The 26,508-nt window shown below is 42.8% G+C and overlaps 1 protein-coding gene and 1 pseudogene across 17 annotated transcripts in view; one reads left to right on the forward strand and one right to left on the reverse strand.

Moving 5' to 3' along the window:
* Window positions 1-26,508, reverse strand: part of KIAA0319L (KIAA0319 like) — a 132,386-nt gene that overhangs the window by 67,581 nt on the left and 38,297 nt on the right. For 14 of the 16 annotated variants that reach the window (XR_001887739.1, XM_017884462.1, XM_017884460.1 and 11 more), the window contains one exon: window positions 8,072-8,595. The exons of 1 other annotated variant lie outside the window; for it this stretch is intronic. Coding sequence is in view for 13 of the 15 variants with exons in the window: in XM_017884462.1 (XP_017739951.1) it covers window positions 8,072-8,595 (524 nt within the window). In the remaining 2 variants the exon portion in view is untranslated. Of the gene's footprint in view, window positions 1-6,019; window positions 6,035-8,071; window positions 8,596-26,508 lie in introns of those variants that run through there. One more of the 16 variants, XM_017884471.1, reaches the window with a different exon arrangement.
* LOC108537258 (actin, cytoplasmic 1-like) lies at window positions 23,920-25,277 on the forward strand (annotated as a pseudogene). Its single transcript, XR_001887740.1, has one exon. The product of XR_001887740.1 is annotated as an actin, cytoplasmic 1-like (transcript).

The raw sequence follows: 26,508 nt of genomic DNA on the forward strand, positions 1-26,508 counted from the left end.
AAAAAAAAAAAAAAAAAAAAAAAAAAAAAAAAAAAAAAAAATCCTACCAATGGAAAGGAATGTCTTCCTGCAGTAGCAAAGCCAGTGGGGTCTAATGACACACCATATCCCAATTCTCAGCAACTAAAGCTGAGACTGAAGAATATGACAGGGTTTATCTTTATAGAAATTAATTAAAAGTTAGTCTTCTGAGAGTCCCCTTAGAGAAAATAAGACCATCCACTAAATGGGAAAGAGAGGGATGACACCTGCGGTGTTAACAAGAGATGGTCAAGTTCTGTCAGTTAGTAAGGAGTTGTTAAGGGACCCACACCAAAATCCCCACCAACTCTTGCTTTGTAAGTGCTACAGACCGAATGTTTGTGTTCTCCCAAAATTTGTATGTTGAAATCTAGCTAACCCCCATAGTGATGGTATTAGGAGGCAGGGCCTTTGGAAGGTAATTAGGTCATGAAGTTGGAGCCCTTGTGAATGTGATTAGGGCTCTTAGAAAACGGACCAGAGAGAGTTTGTCTTCCTCTTCCACCATGTGAGAACATAGCTAGAATGCAGTGTCTATGCAGACTGGCCCCTCACTAGACACCAAATCGGCCAGCACCTTCAGTTGGGATTTCCCAGCCTCCAGAACAGTGAGAAATAAATTTCTGTTGTTTATAAACCACCCAGTTTATGGTATTCTGTTACAGCAGCCTGAATGAATTAAGACAATAAATTAGCTTAGAAAGTAGCCAATAAACACAATTTCAAACTCATTGTACACAGCAAAAGCTAGATAAGTAGATTAAAGAATCAGAACTATTAGGAGATTAGAGGAGAAAATGGGTAGTCATGAAGGGAAAAAAAATAAGGAAAGGGTGTTGTGGTCCAAGAACTAACACAACAAAAAACAAGCAAACAAGTAAAAAAAAAACCTGAAAAACAAACCCAAAACAACAACAAAACATGAAGGGAAACAGCACTGCTTAGGTTTCTGTCATCAGTTTCGTAAGGTTATCCCTCTGTTGCTGCCCACACCCCACACTCTATCTTCTGATAAGAAGTAAGCTCAGGCCTTACATGGAGCCAGCACAAGAGTTCTCAGTGAAAGAAGGCAGCAGACGGCTGTCTGGGTGGTTGGCTCATTTATCCTCTAAGTCATTTATTTGTTTCACAGAAAGCCACTGGCTTGCTAAGGGTCAAAATGCTGTGTGTGATTATTGACTGGAAAGAGGGAGCTGATGCTGTTAGAGAGGAAAACACTTCAGTCTTCCTAAAGCCAAACCTTACATGCAGGGATACCTAAGTGGACTTTCATTTCCTGCACTCAAATAAAGCACTTTTTTCTCTGCCACATAGCAGGATTGGCAGCAATTAATTGTCAGAACTGCTTAAACTGTACATGTTCTTATAATGTACACAATTAATTGGCTGGACTGTTTATACTGTACACATTCCAGGACCCAGTCAACAAGCCTCTGTGCTCCTCCTGCAAACAATTCAGAGGTTCATGGCGCAGAAAGGGTGCAATACCTAAACTAAGCAGGACAGGTTGTCCCTCTTTAAGCTGAGAAAGGGGAATAAATTGATGACATTCCTTTCTACTTTTGGAATTGCAAAAGGTCCACAATATCTGCCTTTGGATTCAATATATGTATGTTTCCAAAAGAGTGAAAAATGCAGACTAACAATCCAAATGCCTTTGCAGCTCTGCAGGCATTTCAGGCAAGACAAAAGCAATTTATGATATAATTTCTCTCCACTTTGAATGCAGAGCTGCTTGACCTACCTTAGTGAAAACAGCACAAACTAGAAACCGGTGCTGCTAGCCAGTCATCCCTAATTAGAATGAGATCTGCAGTGCATACTTTTCTCTTCCCTTCCCTAGTGCATTAAGCAGAAGTTTGAACTCCCAAGTTCTCTCCGAAAAGAAATGCCAAGGCAATTCTAAATGCACAAGGCAATCTTACCACCTTTCCAGAGCTATACATGGCCTTCAGGGTAAGAAGCTAGCTCCTAAGCCTGATATATAAGGTCAAATATAACTTATCTGGATCTGAAGATTTCACTTTGCCCCATTTTTTTTTTTTTTAGCAATACTTGCAGTTCTCAATACGTAATGCCAAACTTTGTAATACCTCCATGCAACACTGCATGCAGCAAAAGTACACTCCCACTCCTGGGGTTCATAGTTCAAATTCAATATTCCTTCCCTCATGTCTACCCACTCTCCATATTAGACCACAAAGGTCTTGAAATCCTATTCACTAGCAGCAATTTCTTGCCACTGCCCACTGATGGTAAACTAGAAGAAAGAACTCTCTATAGCCAACACATCCTCAGGATCTTCCTTCTAGCATACACCTGAATTCTGTAAGACCCAAGTTTGAATTTTCATCATCCTCCAGGAGACTGTCAGATCTAAATCTACCATATTTCTAACTTTACTGGTCCATTTCTAATTTCACTGGTCATAATTATCCTATAGTATGCTGGAGCTATTTTCTTTGCTGCCCCTTCCCGATGTCCTCTGCAAATCATTATTCTTCTACCTCCCTGTAAAATCCTCTTCTCCTTTGCCATCTTGCTGCCACTTCAACTCTCATTGCAGCTAGAATCTCCCAACTAACTCGTCACTCTTCCTATTTTACCGATGACTTTGACATCTGGCTTTCAAAAGTCCTCCTCATCCCAAGTCCTACCTGAACAGTAAGAAAGTTAAGGTGACAGGCCAGGTGTGGTGGCTCACGCCTGCAATCCCAGCACTTTGCGAAGCCGAGGCAGGCAGATCACCTGAGGTCAGGAGTTCAATACCAGCCTGACCAACATGGAGAAACCCTGTCTATACTAAAAATACAAAAAATTATCTGGGTGTGATGGCACATGCCTGTAGTACCAGTTACTCAGGAGGCTGAGACAGAAGAATCGCTTCAACCCAGGAGGCAGAGGTTGCAGTGAGCCAAGATCACGCCATTGCACTCCAGCCTGGGCAATAAAAGCAAAACTCCGTCTCAAAAAAAAAAAAAAGTACTGAGTCCAAACAGAATCAGACTGCCTAGATTCAAGCCTTGGTTCTACCATATACCTAGCTGTGTTGCCTTGGTCATGTTCCTTAACTTTTTTTTCCTGAATTTCCTCATTTATAAAACAGGAACGGGCGGGCGTGGTGGCTCATGCCTGTAATTCCAGCACTTTGGGAGGCAGACGCAGGCGGATCACGAGGTCAGGAGATCGAGACCATCCTGGCCAACATGGTGAAACCCATCTCTACTAAAAATACAAAAAAAATTGCTGGGTGTGCTGGCACGCCCCTGTGGTACCAGCTACTCGGGAGGCTGAGGCAGTAAAATCACTTGAACCTGGGAGGCAGAGGTTGCAGTGAGCAGAGATCGCGCCACTGCACTCCAGCCTGGCAACAGAGTGAGACTTCGTCTCAAAAAAAAAAAGAAAAAAAAAAACAAAACGTAACAGTAATAGTAATTCACAGCATTTGTTGTATAGATTAAGAGTTAATACATAGGCCGGGCGCGGTGGCTCAAGCCTGTAATCCCAGCACTTTGGGAGGCCGAGGCGGGCGGATCACGAGGTCAGAAGATCGAGACCATCCTGGCTAACACGGTGAAACCCCGTCTCTACTAAAAAATACAAAAAACTAGCCAGGCGAGGTGGCGGGCGCCTGTAGTCCCAGCTACTCGGGAGGCTGAGGCAGGAGAATGGCGTAGACCCGGGAGGCGGAGCTTGCAGTGAGCTGAGATCCGGCCACTGCACTCCAGCCTGGGCGACAGAGCGAGACTCCGTCTCAAAAAAAAAAAAAAAAAAAAGTTAATACATATAAAGGGTTCTGAATGGTATCTGGCATATAGTAAATGCTCAGTAAACGACAGTTAATGCTGCTATCATCATCACCATCATGGTCACCATCACCATCATTAAAGACTACCTCAGTGTCCACAGGGGAAACTCATTTAACATGTTCTTTGAGCTTATTGGTTCTTTGAGCTCCTTGCCTCCAATAAACTTCTTCTCCACTCTACCCCAGCAACCCTCTTCCACAGCTCACCCTAGATTCCGCCATCACAACTTCTCCACCTCCAAAATCTTAAATTCAAATATTACATACTCTGACCACCACCTCCTATCCTTCCAGCACTCACAATTACCCGTTCCTCCTACATGTGCTTCCCATCATGGTAACCTCTAAATGCAAAACTTGTCTACTTCTGTAGCACCTTCCTATCTTTTTGCCTCTTTCTATACTTTGTCCTACTATCTCTCATCCACTCTTTTTACAACAGCCTCAATTTCCATACCTCATTTTCCTTCTGTACAAACTACCTAGCAAAGTTCCTATCTTGAATGAATCAAATTACCAAGCTTTTCTTGACAGAGCTCCTGAGAGCTACTGAGGAGAATCACACAACTGTAAAGATCAGTACCACAGTTATAAATGCATGATCTCCATCTTCAAGGCTACCCAGCAATCTTTTTATTTCCTTACCTAGTTTGCCATCTTCTATCCTTCACAATGGCTATTTTAGATCTTTACCCCACTCCCTAAACCTCTGATTTTCCTGTCTATGACCCACTCACCCCAATCCCACCTACCTCTACCTCTGTTTCTACTCTTCATAAATGATCTATCACACTTAAGAATAAACAGGAATGAGATGAGAACTACAACAATTTCCTTCTACCCCGTATATAAACCCACCCTAGCTGTGTCCTACCCAATCCTTTCTCTCTGTCACAGCGAAGGAGGTATCCTGATTAAGACTAATATTGTACTCTGTGCTCAGTATTCTAACCCTCCTGCCCTATAAGGCAGTGGTTCTCAAAGCATGGTCCCTGGGCAGCAGCATTGGCACACTCCAGGAACTTTTTGGAAATGAAAATTCTCAGAACACACTCCAGACCTACTGAGTCAGAAACTGTGGAGTTGGGGCCCAGCAATCTTTTTTATTTCCATCTCCTCAGAGCAAGAAACAAAGACCAATTTATTTTAACAAGGCCTCCAAGTGAGTCTGATGCATGCTAAAGTTTGAGAACCACAGCTCTAAGGGATTATTCGTTATTTATCCCTTTTCCTGTCTTTAATCTCTTTTTAGTACAATGGTTCTCTTGCCTGAAGAGCCTCCTATTTTATTAGGCCACATACAGTTGGCCCTTAAATAATACAGGCTTGCACTGTGCAGGTCCACTTATATGTGAATTTTCTTGTGAATCTGCCACCCCAGACAGCAAGACCAACTACTCCTCTTCCTCAGCCTACTCAACGTGAAGACAACAAGGATGCCTGTAAGATGATCCACTTCCACTTAATGAATACTAAATATATATTCCCTTGGGATTTTCTTTTCCTTTTTTTTTTTTTTTATTTGAGACAGAGTCTTGCTCTGTCATGCAGGCTGGAGTGCAGTGGTACAATCCCAGCTCACTGCAACCTCCACCGCCTGGGTTCAAGCGATTCTCATGCCTCAGCCTCCCAAGTAGCTGAGATTACAGGTGTGCACCACCTCGCCTGGCTAATTTTTGTATTTTTAGTAGAGACGGGGTTTCACCATGTTGGCCGGCCTGGTCTTGAACTCCTGACCTCAAGTGATACACCTGCCTCAGCCCACCCCAATGTTGACATTACAGGCATAAGCTGCCGTGCAGGCCCCCTATGATTTTCTTTTCTTTTCTTTTCTTTTTTTGAGACAGAGTCTCACTCTGTTGCCCAGGCTGGAGTGCAGTGGCGCAATCTTGGCTCACTGCAAGCTCCGCCTCCTGGGTTCACGCCATTCTCCTGCCTCAGCCTCCTGAGTAGCTGGGACTACAGGCGCCTGCCACCATGCCCAGCTAATTTTTTGTATTTTTAGTAAAGATGAGGTTTCACCGTGTTAGCCAGGATGGTCTTGATCTCCTGACCTTGTGATCTGCCCACCTTGGCCTCCCAAAGTGCTGGGATTACAGGCATGAGCCACCGCAACCAGCCGATTTCTTAATAACATTATCTTTTCTCTAGTTTACTTTAACAATACAGTATATAATGCATATGACATACACAATATGTGCTAATCGATTGCTTATCTTATTGGTAAGGCTTCCAGTCAACAGTAGGCTTTCAGTAGCTACATTTTGGGGGATTCAGAAGTTTATGCAAATTTTCAACTGCACAAGGGGTTGACATCCCGTTCTCCACACTGTTCAAGGGTCAACTGTATATTCTCACCCTTTCCAGTCTATTCACCACATAGCCACTATCCGATTATGTCATTCCCTACTTAAAACTCCCTAATGACTTCCCACTGATCTTCAGTTAAAAATCAGTTATTTTAATAAGGCCTCAAGGTTCTGCATACCTCTCAAGACTTCTCTTTCACCACCAGCTCTCTTTCTCCGTTTGCCCAGCAAGGCCAGTCTCTCTCAATTTCTTGAGCTTGCCATACTCTAGGGCACCTAACACATTTTGAAATTGTTATTTCCTCTGCCTGAAATACTCTTCTCCCCTGTTTCTTTTCCTAATTCCTACTTCAAATCTCAGCTTGAACTTTCTTTCTTTAAAGTGGCCTATTCTGACACCTTAGTTGTTTTAGGTGCCTGTTGGATGCTTTCACAGCACTCTGTATTTACCCTCTCGTTACCCGTATCAAGCTTATAATTATTTAATTATTAGAAATGTAATATTCCTTGCCAGACTATAAGCCTTGTTATGGCAGAAATCATATTCATCTTATTTATTGTAATATCCCGAGTACCCAGCTTAGTATAGTACCTTGCAAGTAAATGCACAATTACTATGACTGAGCCTTTACAGACACTGTGGCTCTGTCCAGAATGGATTTTTACCATCATTAACCCCGCCCCAGTACAATCCTACACATCCTTCCAGAAATGTTAAAAGTCTCTAAGAAGTATTATCTGCACATACACACCACTTGCCTGCTCAAGTGAATCACTTCTTTGTGTTCTTACTGTATTGTGTACCTAAGTATGTTAAAGGAATAATTATACACCACTGTAATACCTATCTTCATGTATCAGTCTCCACTAGATTATAAACTCCCTGAGGGCATGAACCATTCTTATTCACCTTTGTATCTCTAAGGCTTAGAAAAGTACCTGACATTGACAGTAGGTATCCATAAATGTTTATGGGCATATTAAATCCAGGATTGTTCTCTAATATTTCACTAAAAAGTTTTTTTCTTATTATTAAATCTGGGTTCCAATTCTAGCTATGGTACATGATCACTGGCAAATTGTTTAACTTCTCTGGGCCTCAGTTTTCTCACCACGTAAACAGGGCTAATAATACCTACTTGGAAATATTGCTATGAAAATTAAACAAAATGACACAGTGCAACAATTAGTACACAGAGTGCCTGGCATGTGGTAGCCCACCCTGGCTTCAACTTGATAGAGACAACTAGGACAAAACAAACACGAAAATAAGTCACAGCAATCAAGGAAGACTGAGCAGAGAATGAGTCATTCCTTTTAATCATTTTCCCAAGGAGATCAACAATAAAGAAACATAATAAACAGAATAAACTCTACTGGTGGTAGCTCCCTTGGCATATACAGCTTGGTGAGAATTCACTTCAGAGACCTCTTGGCTAATGGCCACATCCTGCTCCACAGCCCAGCAGGTCAGATCTTCATCTGTGGTACCAGGCATGGTTAATTCTGACTGGAATAAATACTATCTCATAAAGAATGTGTTTACAGGCGAGAGATGGAGGAGGAGAACTTGACTGTAACCACATCAATCAACTGTTTTGCGATCTGGCAGAAAACACTGCAGAATGGTTGGTGGATACTAACAGCCACACAACTGTACTTACCTGTAGCCAAGAACCAGCTTAGACTAGATAATGAGCAGCTTTCTGCATTTACCAAAACAATGGTCAGACCTACATAGAATGAACATCTCTAGGGTCAAATTACCCTTTGTACATCTGGGCAGCACCAACGAAGCTGACACCAAGCAGCTTTATATATACACTCCTCAGCCTATGAGCACTGCCCGCAAGCATCAGCTTCATTGTTCATGTATACCAAATATAAGAGCAGATTTAACCATTTCTCTGCTCCTTATTCATAGCATGCTTACCTCTGCAGAGCCACTGGTAGTCAGACCACCTAATTCGTTGGAGTCATTCACTTTAGAATGCTGTGTCACTATAGGTGTAACTACTTCACTGGGACTACCTCTCTTCTGAAGCTTCCTGATTAAGCTCTGCTGGTCACTGGAAGATACAGCAGGTCTGAGTGCAGCTCTGGGTGGGCTGTGCCTCCAAGATGCCCAGTTCCAACCTAGCCCCAGAAGATGTGGTACATCATCTTCAGGTAGAAAGCCCAAATCATCTGCAGTGTGGAATTTTTTTAAAAACACCAGCATGGAATTGGAGGAGTGCGTCCTAAAAGCCCGGCAGCTCTGGGGCCTGCTGCAGTCTGCCTGAATGCACATCCCTTCTAGCCACCAAAAGACATGGCAGGCAGAGTCCTGGCAGCAGGCAGCCCAACATGACTGGAGAGAGGGGGTTCCTTCAAGAAGCCAGAGGTGATTTTCTCCCCCAGATCTCAGGCCAACTCCAAATTGTGTCTTCCCCTGCTGGCACCTGCTCTCACTGGCATCTAAAAACAAAGAATGAAAACATTTTCAGATGAAATAAAAACAGAGACTAGTGCTCCATAAAGAGCCCTGAGTACCAACATTTGAGGCTATTTCGAAGACAAGTTTTTAAGAGGGTGAGAAAGCCATCTAGTGAGTGGAACAAAGGAAGTGGAAGAGAGTGTTTTTTGTCTTCGGATATTTTAGGTTCTAGAAATACTGCTCCACATTCATTAATGGTTCTCTTTCTCAGTGAGTTCCTGCCATGGAGACCCTTTACACAGAATTTCAGTTCATAAACAGGAAAAAAAAAAAAAAAAGAGGTATTCTGGTGGAAGCATATGCAGGGAGGTGGCAAGTTGGGAGGAAAGGGGCAGAGTCCCAATACCTGATGACCTCCCACTGACCTCCAAGGTATTTCTCAGGGACAATGTGAGAACTGTGGGACCAGAAGAACAGGTAGCTGAACAAGTGGAATATTTTCCCCAGCAAACTGCCAGCAACACAGACTGAGTACTCCGAACCTCATGCAGGTTATAGGCACATTCATTCTTTAACCAATCATTTGCCAAAGTCAAATGGTTTTGCATATCATAGTATCAGCCAGAGTAGTAGTCAAGATTACCAAAAATTTTAAACACGAGAGCAATTCTGCTAGAAAGAACTTCCTAATGACAAGTCATGCCATGATAAGAAATAATGGAACATAAGTACAACAGTGACATGCTATGGGTAACCTAGATAATACAGTCCAAAATTCTGACTAATGCTGCTTATGGATAAACTTTGGACTGTTTTAATTATTTCAGGTATGGCATTGATTTTTCTGAAATAGTATCTCACCTCTGTTTTCTTAGATGAAGTTAAAACTTGTTCTAAATGAAAGTGATTATCTGAGTTCATTTTAAAGTACTGGCTCTATAGGTGTCTATTACCAGTTATTGTCAGGATTATATACAAACAGAGCCAGGGTGAGGCAAGAGAGGTGCCTCAGGCACAACATTTAAGGAGGTGCTCACTTTCAGAGTCATTCCAGTGCAGGGTTGGCTCACAGGACCTTCATAGTGAGTGTCTCTTTAAATTCTGTGCTCTGGGCACGTCTCTCCTTACCCTAGTCCTGGCCCTGGGGTTATAACATAAAATATATGTTAAAATTACATAGAAAAAATATGCAATAGAATCAAAACACTGAAGATATGGATAATCATGCCTGCATGTACACACAACTGAAAAGAGCTCTAACGAAAGCAACTGACAATCAGCCAAAGCCAATCTGACGCCCACAGAACACTTACTAAATATCCAACAGACTAAATGTGGAAACTAATCAACTGAAAGAGAAAAGGAAGATAAAGACAAGCTTCTAGACTATTGAGTCAGGAGCACTATGGAAGCCAGCACTGGCACCAACCTACCACCAGACCAGGCAATTTAGAAGGCCACAGAAAACAGAACTTCCTTTAAAAAAGATGAATAAATAGCAACTATAAAAAAAAAATTAAGCTACCAAGAGATACAGAAATACCCCCTCATTTTTATTCACCTTTCCACACAGGCACCAATAGTAAGAATCTTGGTAATAGCCAACTGAGTGAATAGACTTTGTTGAAATCAAATTGTTATATCAGTAACCACTATTTTTACCTTTATATAAACTTTCCCTCATTCTTCTCATAATAATTTTCTCATACTTAAGAGGTCAACACAGATGAAAATCATCGGTACTTTTTTGTAAGTTGATGTATTATTTAATTTTTAAAAATGCAATGCAACTTCCACTTCTGCTCTTGAAGAAGGAATTGCTATGGGGCTTGCCTTCCCACCATGAGTAACTAGAAAACTAGACAAAATATATAAAGCTACTGTTTTTAGACACTGGACAACATACAGTGCAGGACTGTGATCCCTGAGAGAAAGGAAACAAACCAGGTGAGCTCTATGAATCCCTTGGCTTTCTTCTGGAGGCATGCTCCAGACTGTGGCACAGGTGAGGAGAAGGCAAGCATAACAGGACAGCTGCTAAATTGGGTGGACAGAGTTCAGGGTGACTGGTAGCTAGAATGTTTTAACAAAGTACCAGAAAGGAGGAAGCTACACAGTGAAAGAGCTCCAGAAATCTGAAGAGTAGTCACCTTCAGTTTTGGCTGAACACTGATTTACCAAGGTATAGGTTGAAACTGCATAAGAGAAATTAGAAAATATTTTGAACTGAATGAAAATAACATAATATATAAAAATTTGTGAGATGCAGTTAAAGCAATGTCTAGAGGGACATTCATAATTTTAAATGCTTATTTCATAGAAGAAAAGTCTATAAAATCAATGATTTAGAGAGACACATGGAGAAAATGACATATGATGACAGAGGCAGAGACTGGAATAATACAGCTGCAAGCCAAGGAAAGCCAAGGATTGACAGAGACCACTAGAAGCTAGGGGGAAGCAAGGAAGGAATTCTACCTCCAGTCTCCAAAGATATCAACCCTTCTAACACCTTGATTTTGGATTTCTAGCCTCCAGAACTATTAGCATACACAGGGTTCTCTGCTCTTATCTGGGAGACAGTTCAGGAGACAGATGGCCCAGATCCAGGGACCACTGACATTTGGGGACGTGGCTGTGGCCTGTACCCAGGTTGAACGGAGATACCCTAATACACTTAACAGGATGTGTACAGCCATGTGATGCTGGAAACTATGGGAATCTTATGTCTGTGGGCTTCTCTCTTTCAAACCAAAACTAATCATCCAACTGCAGCAAGAAGCAGAGTCTGGATGGAGGCGTCAGAATTGCATCAGGTACCTCTGCAGTCCAGGAGAACTGGTTTGAAACAAAGATCTTAACTCTAAAGCAAAATACTCTGAAGTTCTGCAAGAGCAAACAAAAAGCATCATGATAGAAAGAGGCCTGGATTGAGAGGGAGGAGGCTCCACAGAGATGCAGTGCTATAAATGCAAAGAATGTGGGAAAGTACAATTTGAATACAACTCTTCCTCTTTTTAGCCACCAGAGCAATCACACTAGTGAGAAACCACATAAATATAAAGAACGTGGAATAGTCTTTACGAGCAGACTATCCTACTATCACCCCTTTCAAATCATCATAAACTCACATAGGTGAGCAACTTTATACATGTATTGAATGTGGCAAATTCCTCAAGCACTCAACATTTACTAATCATCAGAGAATTTATTCTAGAGAGAAATACCATAAATACAATAAACGTGAAAAAGCTTTCAGAAAAAACTGTCCTTTCTTTTTTTTTTTTTGAGACGGAGTCTCGCTTTGTTGCCCAGGCTGGAGTGCAGTGGCATGATCTCGGCTCACTGCAAGCTCCGCCTCCCGGGTTCACGCCATTCTCCTGCCTCAGCCTCCGAGTAGCTGGGACTACAGGCGTGCACCACCACGCCCGGCTAATTTTTTGTATTTTTAGTAGAGATGGGGTTTCACCGTGTTAGCCAGGATGGTCTCGATCTCCTGACCTCGTGATCCGCCTGCCTCAGCCTCCCAAAGTACTGGGATTACAGGCATTAGCCACCGTGCCCGGCTTTTTTTTTTTGAAAGGGAGTCTCTGTCACTGCAGAGCAAGGCATGAGCTACCGCGCGTGGCCAAAACTGTCCTTTCAAGTCATCAGAGAATTCATACAGTCAGGAATTCTACAAACATGACTGTGGGAAACTTTGTTCAGAAGGCAGTCCTTACTCATCAGGAGAGAAAACACAGTAGAGATAAACCTTTTAGAAACATACATTTATTTATTTAGAGACAGGGTCCCATTCTATTGCCGAGGCTGGAGTGCAGTGGCACATCACAGCTCGGTGCAGCCTTGACCTTCCGGCTCAAGCGATCCTCCTGCCTCAGCCTCCCAAGATGCTAAGACTACACGTGAGCATCACCATGTCTAGCTAATTTTTTTAACTTTTTGTCAGAGATGGGGTCTCCCTGTGTTGCCCAGGCTGCTCTTGAACTCCTAGGCTCAAGCAATCCCCGGACCTTCGCTTCCCAAAGTGTTGGGATTACAGGTGTGAGTCACCACGCCTGGCTGAGAAAAGCCTTTTAAATGTAAGGAATGTGGGAAAGCTTTCAGAGATAACTGTGTTGGAGCATCATCAAAACCATCTTTGTGAAAAAGTACATTGGTGTAATAAATACAGAAAAGCCTTTAGTAACAGTTTGACTCTTATTAGTCATCAAAGATTTCATACAGGAGAGAAACTCTATCACCATATTAAATGTGAAATCTTTCTCAGGTATAGAAAGATTTGCTGGGCATCAGAAAACTCATAGTGGAAATAAACCCTATCAGGACAATGACTGTAGGAAAGCCTTTACAAAGAGCTCAACTCTTACTGGACATCAAGGAATTCATACTGGGGGGAAAAAACAAAAAAACAAAAAACCTTTCACTATAAGAAATGTGGGAAAGCTTTCAGGTACAGCCAAGGCCTTGCTGAAAATCAGAAAATCCATCTTATGAATGTAAGGAATGTGGGAAGCTTTTCCCCAAAGTTCAGCCCTTAAACAACAAAAGAAAATTTATAACAAAGTCATCAAGCTGGGCATGGTGGCTCATGCCTACAATACCAGCACTTTGGTAAGATGAGGTGGGAGGACCACTTGAGCCCAGGAGTTCAAGACCAGACTGGGCAACACAGTGAGACCCCATCTCTATAAAAGATAAAATTAATAAAATTAAAATTTTAAAAGAAAGAGTCATGAAATGTAGTTAGTGTGGTAAACATGCAAAAGTAGTTTATTTCTTTTGACCATCAAAGAGGAGATGTTTAATAAGTGCACCTCTATCTAGAAACCTTCTCACTTGTAAGAATGTTCACCATAATATGGTTTGTATTAGTGAAATAGCTGAAGAATCTAAATGTCTGTCAATATGGAAACAGTTACTATAGAATACTATGTACCATTTGAAAGAAATGGCATAGAATTTTTTTTTTTTTTTTTTGAGACGGAGTCTCGCTCTGTCGCCCAGGCTGGAGTACAGTGGCCGGATCTCAGCTCACTGCAAGCTCCGCCTCCTGGGTTTACGCCATTCTCCTGCCTCAGCCTCCTGAGTAGCTGGGACTACAGGCGCCCACCACTTCGCCCGGCTAGTTTTTTGTATTTTTTAGTAGAGACGGGGTTTCACCATGTTAGCCAGGATGGTCTCGATCTCCTGACCTCGTGATCCGCCCGTCTCGGCCTCCCAAAGTGCTGGGATTACAGGCTTGAGCCACCGCGCCCGGCCAAGAAATGGCATAGAATTTTATATACAGTCATAGAAATATCCCCTTGACGACTTAAGTGAAAACGCAAGTTGCAGAAAATCTATATATTATGTTCTTATTTATATTTTTAACAATGAAGCTGGCCGGGCGCAGTGGCTCAAGCCTGTAATCCCAGCACTTTGGGAGGCCGAGACAGGCGGATCACGAGGTCAGGAGATCGAGACCATCCTGGTTAACACGGTGAAACCCCGTCTATACTAAAAAATACAAAAAACTAGCTGGGCGCGGTGGCGGGCGCCTGTAGTCCCAGCTACTCGGGAGGCTGAGGCAGGAGAATGGCGGGAACCCAGGAGGCGGAGCTTGCAGTGAGCTGAGATCTGGCCACTGCACTCCAGCCTGGGCGACAGAGCGAGACTCCATCTCAAAAAAAAAAAGAAGCTATTTTTGTTTGTCCACATATATTACCTGGATTCAAAAAGATCTAAGCCAGGTGTGGTGGCTCATGCCTGTAATCCCAGCACTTTGGGAGGCTGAGGCGGATGGATCACTTGAGGTCAGGAGTTCGAGACCAGCCTGTCCAGCATGGTAAAACTCCGTCTCTACTAAAAATACAAAAATTAGCCAGATGTGGTGGTGCACATCTGTAATCCCAGCTACTCAGGAGGTTGAGGCAGGAGAATTGCTGGAAACGGGAGGGGGAGGTTGCAGTGAGCCAAGATCATGCCACTGCACTCCAGCCTGGGCAATAGAGCAAGACTCTGTCTCGAAAAAATAAATAAAATAAAATAAAAAGATCTGGAAAAATAAAAGACAAACTTTGACTAAAAAAAAAAATCAATGATCTTTCCTTCCATCATAAAATCTGGAAAAAAAAAAGAGTAAAGTAAACCCCAAAGTAAGTAAAGGAAAGAAATGATAAAGATAAGAGTAATCAAACAAAAAACAATAGAGAAAAATCAATGAAACAAAAATCTGGTTGGTCAAAAGATCAGTAAAGCTGATAAAGCTCTAGTCCGACTGACCACAGGAAAAAAAAAGGGAGCAGTCAAGTTACCAGAATCAAGAATGAAAGAAGGGGCCAGGCACAGTGGCTCATACCTGTCATCCCAGCCTTTGGGAGGCCAAGGCAGGCAGATCACTTGAGGTTAGGAGTTCAAGACGAGCCTGGCCAACATGGTGAGACCCCAACCTCTACTAAAAATACAAAAATTAACTGGGCATGGTGGCGTGTGCCTATAATTGCAGCTACCTGGGAAGCTGAGGCAGGAGAATCGCTTGAACCCAGGAGGCGGAAGTTGCAGTGAGCCGAGATCACACCACTGTACTCCAGTCTGGGTAACAGGATGAGACTCCATCTCAAAAAAAAAAAAAAAAAAAAAATGAAAGAAGGGATATTACTACAGATTCAATAAACCAGGGGACATACAGTATAGCCCAGGGACCAATTTAGACTGCTGCCTGTTTTTGTAAATAAATTTTTTATTGGAACTCATTTATGTATGTGTTATCTATAGTTGCCTTTGCTCTACCATGGCAGAGTTAAGTAGTTGTAATACAACTTACAGCTCACAAAGCCTAAAATATTTACTATCTGGCCCTTTAAGAAAAAGCTTGCCAACCTCTAGTCTAAGAGAATGTACCTTTGTTTCATTCACTATTTACTACTGAGTAGAGCCTAAATTTAGATGTTAACTTATAGAATATTGATAAGTTATAAATGATTTTGATTTATATATATCATATCTATATATCATATACATATATATATTTTTTTCTGTCCTGTATAAAATATAACCTCTGGCTGCACATGATGGCTCACTCCCATACACTTTGGAAAGCTGAGACAAGAGAATTGTTTGAGCTCAGAAGTTTGAGACCAGCCTGGGCAACACAGCAAGACCTCGTCTTTACCAAAAACTTAAAAAAATCAGCCAGGTGTGGTGGTGTGCACTTGCAGTCCCAGCTACTCAGGAGACTGAGGCAGTAGGATTGCTCGAGCTTGGGAGATACTGGCTGCGTTAAGCTATGATGATGCCATCACACTCCAGCCTGGGAGACAGTAAGATCCTGTCTCAAAAAAATAAAACAAAACAAAAATAATATACATAACTTCCAATGTTTTAGTTTCAGTGTTCTGTAAGATATTAATATTTCACATCTAATTTACAAACTTATTTCATCATTATTTTCCTGACTGACAACAAAAATTTGTGTTTCTCAAAAGTAGTTTTACTGCCCACTGATTCCCTCATTCATGAGTTAAATCTCGGACAAACATTTCCTTTATATTTGTGAGAGTGATGTCTTTAACATTTTGAAATTTATATACTCAAACACACAGGGTTCACATTCACTTACAGAGGCCACAAAACATAGGAGAATTCCCAAATTTCAGGGAAAGAAAGATTTTTAAAATATATTTAGTTCAATTCCCATCTGGAGCTAAAATGCCCTCTAAAACAATTCAAAGTATTTTCCAGTCTTTTAAATTACTTCCTGTAGTTGAGAATTCATTAACAAGGCAGGCCATTCTACCTTTGTATATTCTATTCTATTAGTTCTTCCTGGGGTAATGGTTAAGTGAATTATGGCATAGCAACTTAACAACTATCATTAAAAGATCATTATAAAGACCAGGTGGCAAGATGGAAAATTGTTTACAATGTAACCCTAAGAGTAAAAAGCTAAATATAAAAGTGCACACATAGTCGGGTTAACAACCAAAATGTCTATAAATGGGCAAGAGATGAAAGTAAACATATACGAAATCAACAAACATTTACCATGTTAGAAAGTATGATCGATGCTAGGGATAAAAAACACTTACAGGCCGGGCGCGGTGGCTCAAGCCTGTAATCCCAGCACTTCGGGAGGCCGAGACGGGCGGATCACGAGGTCAGGAGATCGAGACCATCCTGGCTAACAAGGTGAAACCCCGTCTCTACTAAAAAATACAAAAAATTAGCCAGGCGTGGTGGCGGGCGCCTGTAGTCCCAGCTACTCGGGAGGCTGAGGCAGGAGAATGGCGTGAACCCGAGAGGCGGAGCTTGCAGTGAGCTGAGATCCGGCCACTGCACTCCAGCCTGGGCAACAGAGCAAGACTCCGTCTCAAAAAAAAAAAAAAACACTTACAAAATGGGCTAAATGCCCCCACTTAAAAGGCACAAAGTGGCAACCTGGATAAAAAAGCAAGACCCAGTGGCATTCTGTTTTCTCTCTTCTCACTGGTAAGGATGAGGGACACATGACATTCATTGGCTCAAAATAAAGGGATGGAGGAAAGTCTACCAAGCAAATGGAAAACCAAAAAAAGTAGGAGTTGCAATCCTAATTTCAGACAAAAGAGATTTTAAACCAACAAAGATCAAAAAAGACAAAGAAAGGCATTACAAAATGGTAAAGGGTTCAATTCAACAAGAAAACCTAACCATCCTAAATATATATGGACCCAACACAGGAGCACCCAGATTCATAAAGCAAGTTCTTAGCAACCTACAAAGAAACGTAGACTCCCACACAATAATAGTGGGAGACTTAAACACTCCACTGATAGTATTAGACAGATCATTGAGGCAGAAAATTAATAAAGATATTCAGGACCTGATCTCAACATTGGATCACAGGGATCTGACAGACCTCTACAGAACTCTTCAACTAAAAACAAGAGAATATGCATTCCTCTCATAGACACATGGCATACTCTAAAATTGACCACATAATTGGACATAAAACAATCCTCAGCAAATGCAAAAGAACCAAAATTAAGGCCAGGTGTGGTGGCTCACACCTGCAATCCCAACATTTTGGGAGGCCAAGGAAGGCAGATCACCTGAGGTCAGGAGTTCAAGGCCAGCCTGGCTAACATGGTGAAACCCCATCTCTATTAAAAATACAAAATTAGCCGGGCATGGTGGCACACACCTGTAAGCCCAGCTGCTCAGGAGGCTGAGACAGGAGAATTCCTTGAACCTGGGAGGCAGAGGTTGCAGTGAGCCGAGATTGTGCCACTGCACTCCAGCCTGGGCAAAAAGAGTGAAACTCCGTCTCCAAAAAAAAAAAAAAGAAAAAAAAAAAGGAAAGAACCAAAATTATACCAAACACACTCTTAGACCACAACACAATGAAAACACCCTTAGACCACAACACAATGAAAACAGAAGTCAAAACTAAGAAAATCACTCAAAACCATGCAATTACATGAAAATTAAACAACATGCTCCTGAATGACTTTTGGGTAAATAATGAAATTAAGGCAGAAATCAAGAAGTTATTTGAAACTAATGAGAACAAAGATACAACATACCAGAATCTTTGGGACACAGTTAAGGCAGTGTTAAAAGGGAAGTTCATAGCACTAAATACCCACATCAAGAGGTTAGAAAGATCTCAAATTAATAACCTAACATCACAACTGAAGAGAAGCAAGAACAAATCTAGTAGAAGACAAACCTAGTAGAAGACAAGAAATAACCAAAATTGGAGCTGAATTGAAGGAAACCAAGACACAAAAAAAGCATTCAAAAGATGAACAAATCCAGGAGTTGGTTTTTTGAAAAATTTAATAAGATAGGCCACTAACTAATAAAGAAGAAAAAGAGAGGATATCCAAATAAACACAATTAGAAATGATGAAGAGGATGTTATCACTGACCCCACAGAAATAAAAATAACCATCAGAAGCTACTATAAACACTTCTATGCATACAAACTAGAAAACCTGGAAGAGATGGATAAATTCCTGGACACATACACCCTCCCAAGATTGAACCAAGAAGAAACTGATTCGCTGAACAGACCAATAATGAGCTCTAAAACTGAATCAGTAATAAATAGCCTACCAACCAAAAAAAGCCCAAGACCAGATGGATTCACAGCTGAATTCTACGAGACGTACAAAGAAGAGCTGGTACCTTCCTACTAAAACTATTCCAAAAAATTGAAGAGGAGGAACTTCTCCCCAGCTCAATCTATGAGGCCAGCATCATCCTGATACCAAAACTGGGCAAAGACACAACTAAGAAAGAAAACCTCAGGCCAATATCCTTGGTGAATATCAATGCAAAAATCCTCAACAAAATACTTGCAAACTGAATCCAGCAGCACATCAAAAAGCTAACCCACCACAATCAAGTGGGCTTCATCCCCAGGAAGCAAGTTTGGGTCACATACACAAATCAATAAATGTGATTCATCACATAAAAAGAACTAAAGACAAAAACCACATGATTATCTCAATAGGTACAGAAAAGGCTTTCTATAAAATTCAACATCCCTTCATGTTAAAAACTCTCAATAAACTAGATATTGAAGGGACATAACTCAAAGTAATAAGAACCATTTATGACAAACCCACAACCAACAAACATCATACTGATCTCCATCAAGGCCAACTGCATCGACTCCACCGCATCTGCCGAGGCTGTGTTTGCTTCTGAGGTGAGGAAGTTGCAGCAGGAGAACTTGAAGCCCGAAGAGCAGCTGACCCTGGAGCCCTATGAGAGGAACCACACTGTGGTGGTCGGGGTCTACCGACCTCTTCCAAAGAGCAGCACCAAGTAGCACCCAGCTCAGGCTCGCCTGCCATCTCCCCAAGCCTGTGTTGTGTTTGCTATTATTTTCTATGTGTTTTCTTTGTGCGTGTTGTGTTTTGTTGTTTTTCTATTAAACTGCATAAAGAAACGGCAAAAACAAAACAAAACAAAAAAAAAAACATCATACTGAATGGGCAAAAGCTGGAAGTATTCCCTTTGAAAACCAGCACAAGACCAGGATTCCCTCTTTTACCAATCTTATTCAACACAGTATTAGAAATCCTAGCCATAGCAATCAGGCAAGAGAAAGAAAGGGCATCCAAATAGGAGGAGAGGAAGTCCAACTATTCCTGTTTGCATTCAACATGATTCTATATCTAGAAAACTCCATAGTCTCGGTCCAAAAGCTCCTTCAACTGATAAACAACTTCAGCAAAGTTTCAGGAGACAAAATCAGTGTGCAAAAATCACTAGCATTCCTACACACCAACAACACCCAAGCCAAGAGCCAAATCAGAAAGGCAATCCCATTTGCAATTGCCACAAAAAGAATAAAATACCTAGGAATACATGTATTCCAGAGAGAGAGGGGAAAGAGCTCTACAATGAGAATTATAAAACACTGCTGAAAAAAATCAAAGAAGACAGAAATAAATGGAAAAACATGCCATGCTCATGAATAGGAAGAATCAATATCATTAAAATGGTCATACTACCCAAATCAATTTACAGACTCAATGCCATTCCTATCAAACTACCAATGACATTCTTCACAGAACTAGAAAAAAAAAAAAAAAAACTATTTGAAAATTCATTATGGAACCAAAAAACAGCCCAAATAGCCCAGACAATGCTAAGCCAAAAGACCAGTGCTGGTGGTACCAGGTTACCCGACTTCTAACTATACTACAGGGCTACAGCAACCAAAATAGCATGGTAATGGTACAAAAATTGGCACATAGACCAATGGAACAAAATAGAGAGGCCAGAAACAAAGCCACACACCTACGAACATCTGAGTTTTGACAAAGCTGACAAAAACAAGCAATGAGGAAAAGACAGTTTATTCAATAAATGGTGCTGGGATAACTGGCTAGCCATATGCAAAAGATTAAAGCTGGACCCCTTCCTTATACCATATGCAAAAATCAAATCAAGATGGACTGAAGACCTAAAAGTAAAACCCAAAACTATAAAAACCTTGGAAGACAATGACAACCTAGGCAATACCATCCTAGGAACATAGAAACAAAGATTTCAGGCCGGGCGCGGTGGCTCAAGCCTGTAATCCCAGCACTTTGGGAGGCCGAGACGGGCGGATCACGAGGTCAGGAGATCGAGACCATCCTGGCTAATACGGTGAAACCCCGTCTCTACTAAAAAATACAAAAAACTAGCCGGGCGACGTGGCGGGCGCCTGTAGTCCCAGCTACTCAGGAGGCTGAGGCAGGAGAATGGCGTAAACCCGGTAGGTGGAGCTTGCAGTGAGCTGAGATCCGGCCACTGCACTCCAGCCTGGGCGACAGAGACAGACTCCGTCTCAAAAAAAAAAATAAATAAATACCTAGGTGATGAAATAATCTGTATAACAAACCCCTGTGACATGAGTTTACTTATATAACAAACCTTCAGATGTGCCCCGAACCTAAAATAAAAGTTAAAAAATTGGCCGGGCAGTGGCTCACACCTGTAATCCCAGCACTTTGGGAGGCCGAGGTGGGCAGATTACTTGAGGTTAGGAGTTTGAGATCAGCCTGGCCAACATGGTGAAACCTTGTCTGTACTAAAAATACAAAAATTAGCCGGGCATGGTGGTGGGCACCTGTAATCCCAGCTACTCAGGAGGCTGAGGCAGCAGAATTGCTTGAACCCAGGCGGTGGAGGTTGCAGTGAACCGTGATTGTGCCATTGCACTCCAGCCCGGGTGACAGAGCAAGACTCTGTCTCAAAAAAAAAAAAAAAAAAAAAAAAAAAAAAGTCTTGCTTGCTCAAATTCTCCTTACAGTTTGACTACTGTCAGAGGATGATGAGTTATGGGGCTATTTCTTACTTAAAATGAATTACGTGGCATATTTGGTATAGCCCATCCGAATGCCCTAAAATTATCTCCATTTAACAGATAGGTATAAACCAGGCAAATCTGGTGTCCTTGGGAACGTGAAATTTTGAGAGGAAAATAAATCAAAACAGGTAGGAGGTAGAAACTAGAATACTCAAACAAAGGCCCAGAGGCTTAGAAAGAACATGCTAAGAATTAAAAGTGATTGTAAGCTTTATCTGTTTTTAAAAAATAAAAGTGATTCAGCACAGTGAACTATAGTTTTTTTTTCCCCTGTATAACTTCAACCATATGATGGCTTCTAATTCTATGTAAACTTCCACTGCTCTCAAATGTGGATCCACATTTCCGGCCCAGGCTGCTTCCCTGCTGCCTTTCAGTGACAATTAAAACACCCTAATTCTTTACCTTCCTGTTACAAGAAATAAAAGTAAAACCACTTAACAGAGCAGACCTTGATTATACGGTACTTAGGAGACCTTCCTGAACCTCACACAGTGGCCTCCAAAATTCTGTGTGGCATGGCCTGACTCTGTCTCCAGACTCATCTCTTATCAGTCTCCAGACCAGGATCTATGTGCTCAAACCAGACCAGTGAAAAGAACTCTTTTCAAAGTTCTTTTAAAGAAGAACTTTGCTCTCTCTTTCTTCCCACAGGAAACTAAAACTATGGGCATAGATGAGATTATTCAGGAAGAGAAAGAAGATATGTTTCAGATTCATCTTCATATCTGTCCTTATGCAGCGCCAATTCTAGAGTCCATCACTTCAACCTCTCCAGTACTGATATTCTCCATTCCTTTGCCCTAGCTATCTGGGAAAATGGCAATCATGGATGAATCTGTTCTGAGAGCTGGGAAAAAAGATAATCCAACCTCACAGACTGATCTCACCCTAATGGTCTCCATTCTTATCAGCAGTGGGCTTCCTGGCTATTCTGCGAGTTTCTACCTTCATTATTTATTTCATTTCCCACAGTAGCCACCCTCAAATCTTCTTTTTTTTTTTTTTTGAGACGGAGTCTCACTCTGTTACGCAGGCTGGAGTGCAGTGGCACAATCTTGGCTTACTGCAACCTCTGCTACCCAGGTTCAAGCGATTCTTCTGCCTCAGCCTCCCAAGCAGCTGGGACTACAGGTGTGCGCCACCACGCCTGCCTAATTTTTATATTTTTAGTAGAGATGGGGTTTCACCATATTGGCCAGGCTGGTCTTAAACTCCTGAACTCATGATCCACCCGCCTCAGCCTCCCACAGTGCTAGGATTATAGGTGTGAGCCACTGCACCCAGCCTCTTTTTTTTCTTTAAGACAGGGTCTCGGCTGGGCGCGGTGGCTCAAGCCTGTAATCCCAGCACTTTGGGAGGCCGAGACGGTGGATCACGAGGTCAGGAGATCGAGACCATCCTGGCTAATACGGTGAAACCCTGTCTCTACTTAAAAATACAAAAAACTAGCCGGGCAACGAGGCGGGCGCCTGTAGTCCCAGCTACTCGGGAGGCTGAGGCAGGAGAATGGCATAAACCTGGGAGGCGGAGCTTGCAGTGAGCTGAGATCCGGCCACTGCACTCCAGCCTGGGTGGCAGAGCAAGACTCCGTCTCAAAAAAAAAAAAAAAAAAAAAAAAACAGTCTCATCCTGTCACCCACACCGAAGTGTAGTGGTGCAATCACAGCTCACTGCAGCCTCAAACTCCTAGGTTCAAACAGTCCTCGCACCTTAGCCTCCCAAATATCTGGGTCTACACATGTGTGCCACTACACCCAGCTATTTTTTTATGTTTTTTTTTTTTTTGTAGAGATGAGGTCTCACTATGTTGTCTAGGCTGGTCTTGAACTCCTGCCCTCTAGTGGTTCTCTTGCCTCAAGCATGAGCAACCTCAATGAACTCCATTCTTTTCAAAATTGAAGCAACCCTACTTCCCTCCTGGCTATCATCCTTATCTTCTTATTCATTCATCCATTCAACAAGTATTTTTGAGCACCTGCTGCATGCTGGGCATTACTTTGGTAGAGTTTATAACTTAGATGGGGGAGACAGAGATTAAAAGACAATAAACATATAGGATTGGAAACTAATATAAATGCTCTGAAGAAAAATTCAGCCTATATAAAATAAAGGTAGCTAAACTTGGAATTTATTGTACAAATAAACTAGCACTATGTGACACAATATCAAAAATATTCACGGCATAATGTTTGAGTTAGAAAATAATTGGAAACAGCTTAAACAGTCATCAGTTGATAACTGGTTAAATAAACTATAGAAGCCTGGGAGGAGTGGCTCACTTCCGTAATCCCAGCACTTTGGGAGGCTGAGGCGGGTGGATCATTTGAGGTCAGGAGTTCAAGACCAGCTTGGCCAACATAGGGAAACTCCGTCTCTACTAAAAATACAAAAAGTTAGCTGGGCATGGTGGTGCACGCCTGTAATCCCAGCAACTGGCGGAGGCTGAGGCAAGAGAATCACTTGAACCCGGAAGACAGAGGTTGTAGTGAGCCGAGATTGTACCACCATACTCCAGCCTGAGCGAGAGAGTGAGACTCTGTCTCAAAAAAATAAATAAAAAATAAATAGACTGCCGAGACCGCGTCCCCACTGCGAACACAGAGCCTCGCCTTCGCCGCTCCGCCGCCCATCCACACCCGCCGCCAGCTCACCATGGAAGATGATATCGCCACGCTCGTTGTCGACAACGGCTCCAGCATGTGTAAGGCCGGCTTCGCGGGCGACGATGCCCCCCGGGCCATCTTTCCCTCCATCATGGGGCACCCCAGGCACCAGGGCATGATGGTGGGCATGGGTCAGAAGGATTCATATGTTGGGCGACGAGGCCCAGAGCAAGAGAGGCAGCCTCACCCTGAAGTACCCCATCGAGCACAGACAGCATCGTCACCAACTGGGACAACATGGAGAAGATCTGGCACCACACCTTCTACAATGAGCTGCATGTGGCTCCTGAGGAGCACCCCATGCTGCTGACTGAGGCCCCCCTGAACCCCAAGGCCAACCGCAAGAAGATGACCCAGATCATGTCTGAGACCTTCAACACCCCAGCCATGTACGTGGCCATCCAGGCTGTGCTGTCCCTGTACGCCTCTGGCCATACCACTGGCATCGTGATGGACTCCGGTGACGGGGTCACCCACACTGTGCCCATCTATGAGGGGTATGCCCTCCCCCACGCCATCCTGCGTCTGGACCTGGCTAGCAGGGACCTGACTGACTACCTCATGAAGATCCTCACTGAGCGCGGCTACAGCTTCACCACCACGGCCGAGCAGGAAATCATGCGTGATATCAAGGAGAATCTGTGCTACGTTGCCCTGGACTTCGAGCAGGAGATGGCCACGGTGGCTTCCAGCTCCTCCCTGGAGAAGAGCTATGAGCTGCCCGATGGCCAGGTCATCACCATTGGCAACGAGCGGTTCCGCTGCCCTGAGGCTCTCTTCCAGCCTTCCTTCCTGGGCATGGAGTCCTGTGGCATCCACGAAACTATCTTCAACTCCATCATGAAGTGTGAAGTGGACATCCATAAAGACCTGTACACCAACAAAGTGCTGTCTGGTGGCACCACCATGCACCCTGGCATTGCCAACCTGATGCAGAAGATTACTGCCCTGGCACCCAGCACGATGAAGATCAAGATTATTGCTCCTCCTGAGTGCAAGTATTCTGTGTGGATCCGCGGCTCCATCCTGGCCTCGCTGTCCACCTTCCAGTAGATGTGGATCAGCAAGCAGGAGTATGACGAGTCTGGCCCCTCCATCGTCCACCGCAAATGCTTCTAAGCGGACTGTGACTTAGTTGCGTTACACCCTTTCGTGACAAAACCTAACTTGCACAGAAAACAAGATGAGATTGGCATGGCTTTATTTATTTTATTATTATTTTTTTTTGAGACAGAGTCTCGCTCTGTTGCCCGGGCTGGAGTGCAGTGGCGCGATCTCAGCTCACTGCAAGCTCCGCCTCCCGGGTTTACGCCATTCTCCTGCCTCAACCTCCCGAGTATCTGGGACTATAGGCACCCGCCACCTCGCCCGGCTAGTTTTTTGTATTTTTTAGTAGAGACGGGGTTTCACCGTGTTAGCCAGGATGGTCTCGATCTCCTGACCTCGTGATCTGCCCGTCTCGGCCTCCCAAAGTGCTGGGATTACAGGCTTGAGCCACCACGCCCGGCCTATTTGTTTTTTTTTTTGTTTTGGTTTGGTTTTTATTTTTGGCTTGACTCAGGATTTAAAAACTGGAATGGTGAAGGTGACAGCAGTCGGTTGGAGCGAGCATCCCCCAAAGTTCTACAATGTGGCGGAGGACTTTGATTGTACATTGTTCTTTTTTTTTAATAGTCATTCCAAATATGAGATGCATTGTTACAGGAAGTCCCGCGCCCTCCTAAAAGCCACCCCACTTCTCTCTAAGGAGAATGGCCCAGTCCTCTCCCAAGTCCACACAGTGGAGGTGATAACATTGCTTTCGTGTAAATTATGTAATGCAAAATTTTTTTAATCTTCGCCTTAATACTTTTTTATTTTGTTTTATTTTGAATGATGAGCCTTCATGCCCCCTCTTTTTTGTCCCCTAACTTGGTGTCTGAAGGCTTTTGGTCTCCCTAGGAGTGGGTGGAGGCAGCCAGGTCTTACCTGTACACTGACTTGAGACCAGTTGAATAAAAGTGCACACCTTAAAAAAAAATTAAATAAATAAATAAATAAATAAATAAACAGGCTGGGCACGGTGGCTCACACCTGTAATCCCAGCACTTTGGGAGATGGGTGGATCACGAGGTCAGGAGATCGAGACCATCCTGGCTAACACAGTGAAATCCCGTCTCTACTAAAATATACAAAAAATTAGCCAGGCGTAGTGGTGGGCGCCTGTAGTCCTGGCTATCTGGGAGGCTGAGGCAGGATAATGGCATGAACCTGGGAGGTGGAGTTTGCAGTGAGCCAAGATCACGCCACTGCACTCCAGCCTGGGCGACAGCGAGTGAGACTCCGTCTTAAAAAAAATAAAATTTAAAAATAAACAAATAAATAAACGAAGGAAAGAAGGAAGATTCATGCAACTGCTGAAATAAATAAGGCCACTCTGTATAGTTCTAACATAGAATGATATCCAGGATATA

The sequence above is a fragment of the Rhinopithecus bieti genome, unplaced genomic scaffold (genome assembly GCF_001698545.2).
Source record: "Rhinopithecus bieti isolate Rb0 unplaced genomic scaffold, ASM169854v2 scaffold_13029, whole genome shotgun sequence".
Lineage (NCBI taxonomy): Eukaryota > Metazoa > Chordata > Mammalia > Primates > Cercopithecidae > Rhinopithecus > Rhinopithecus bieti.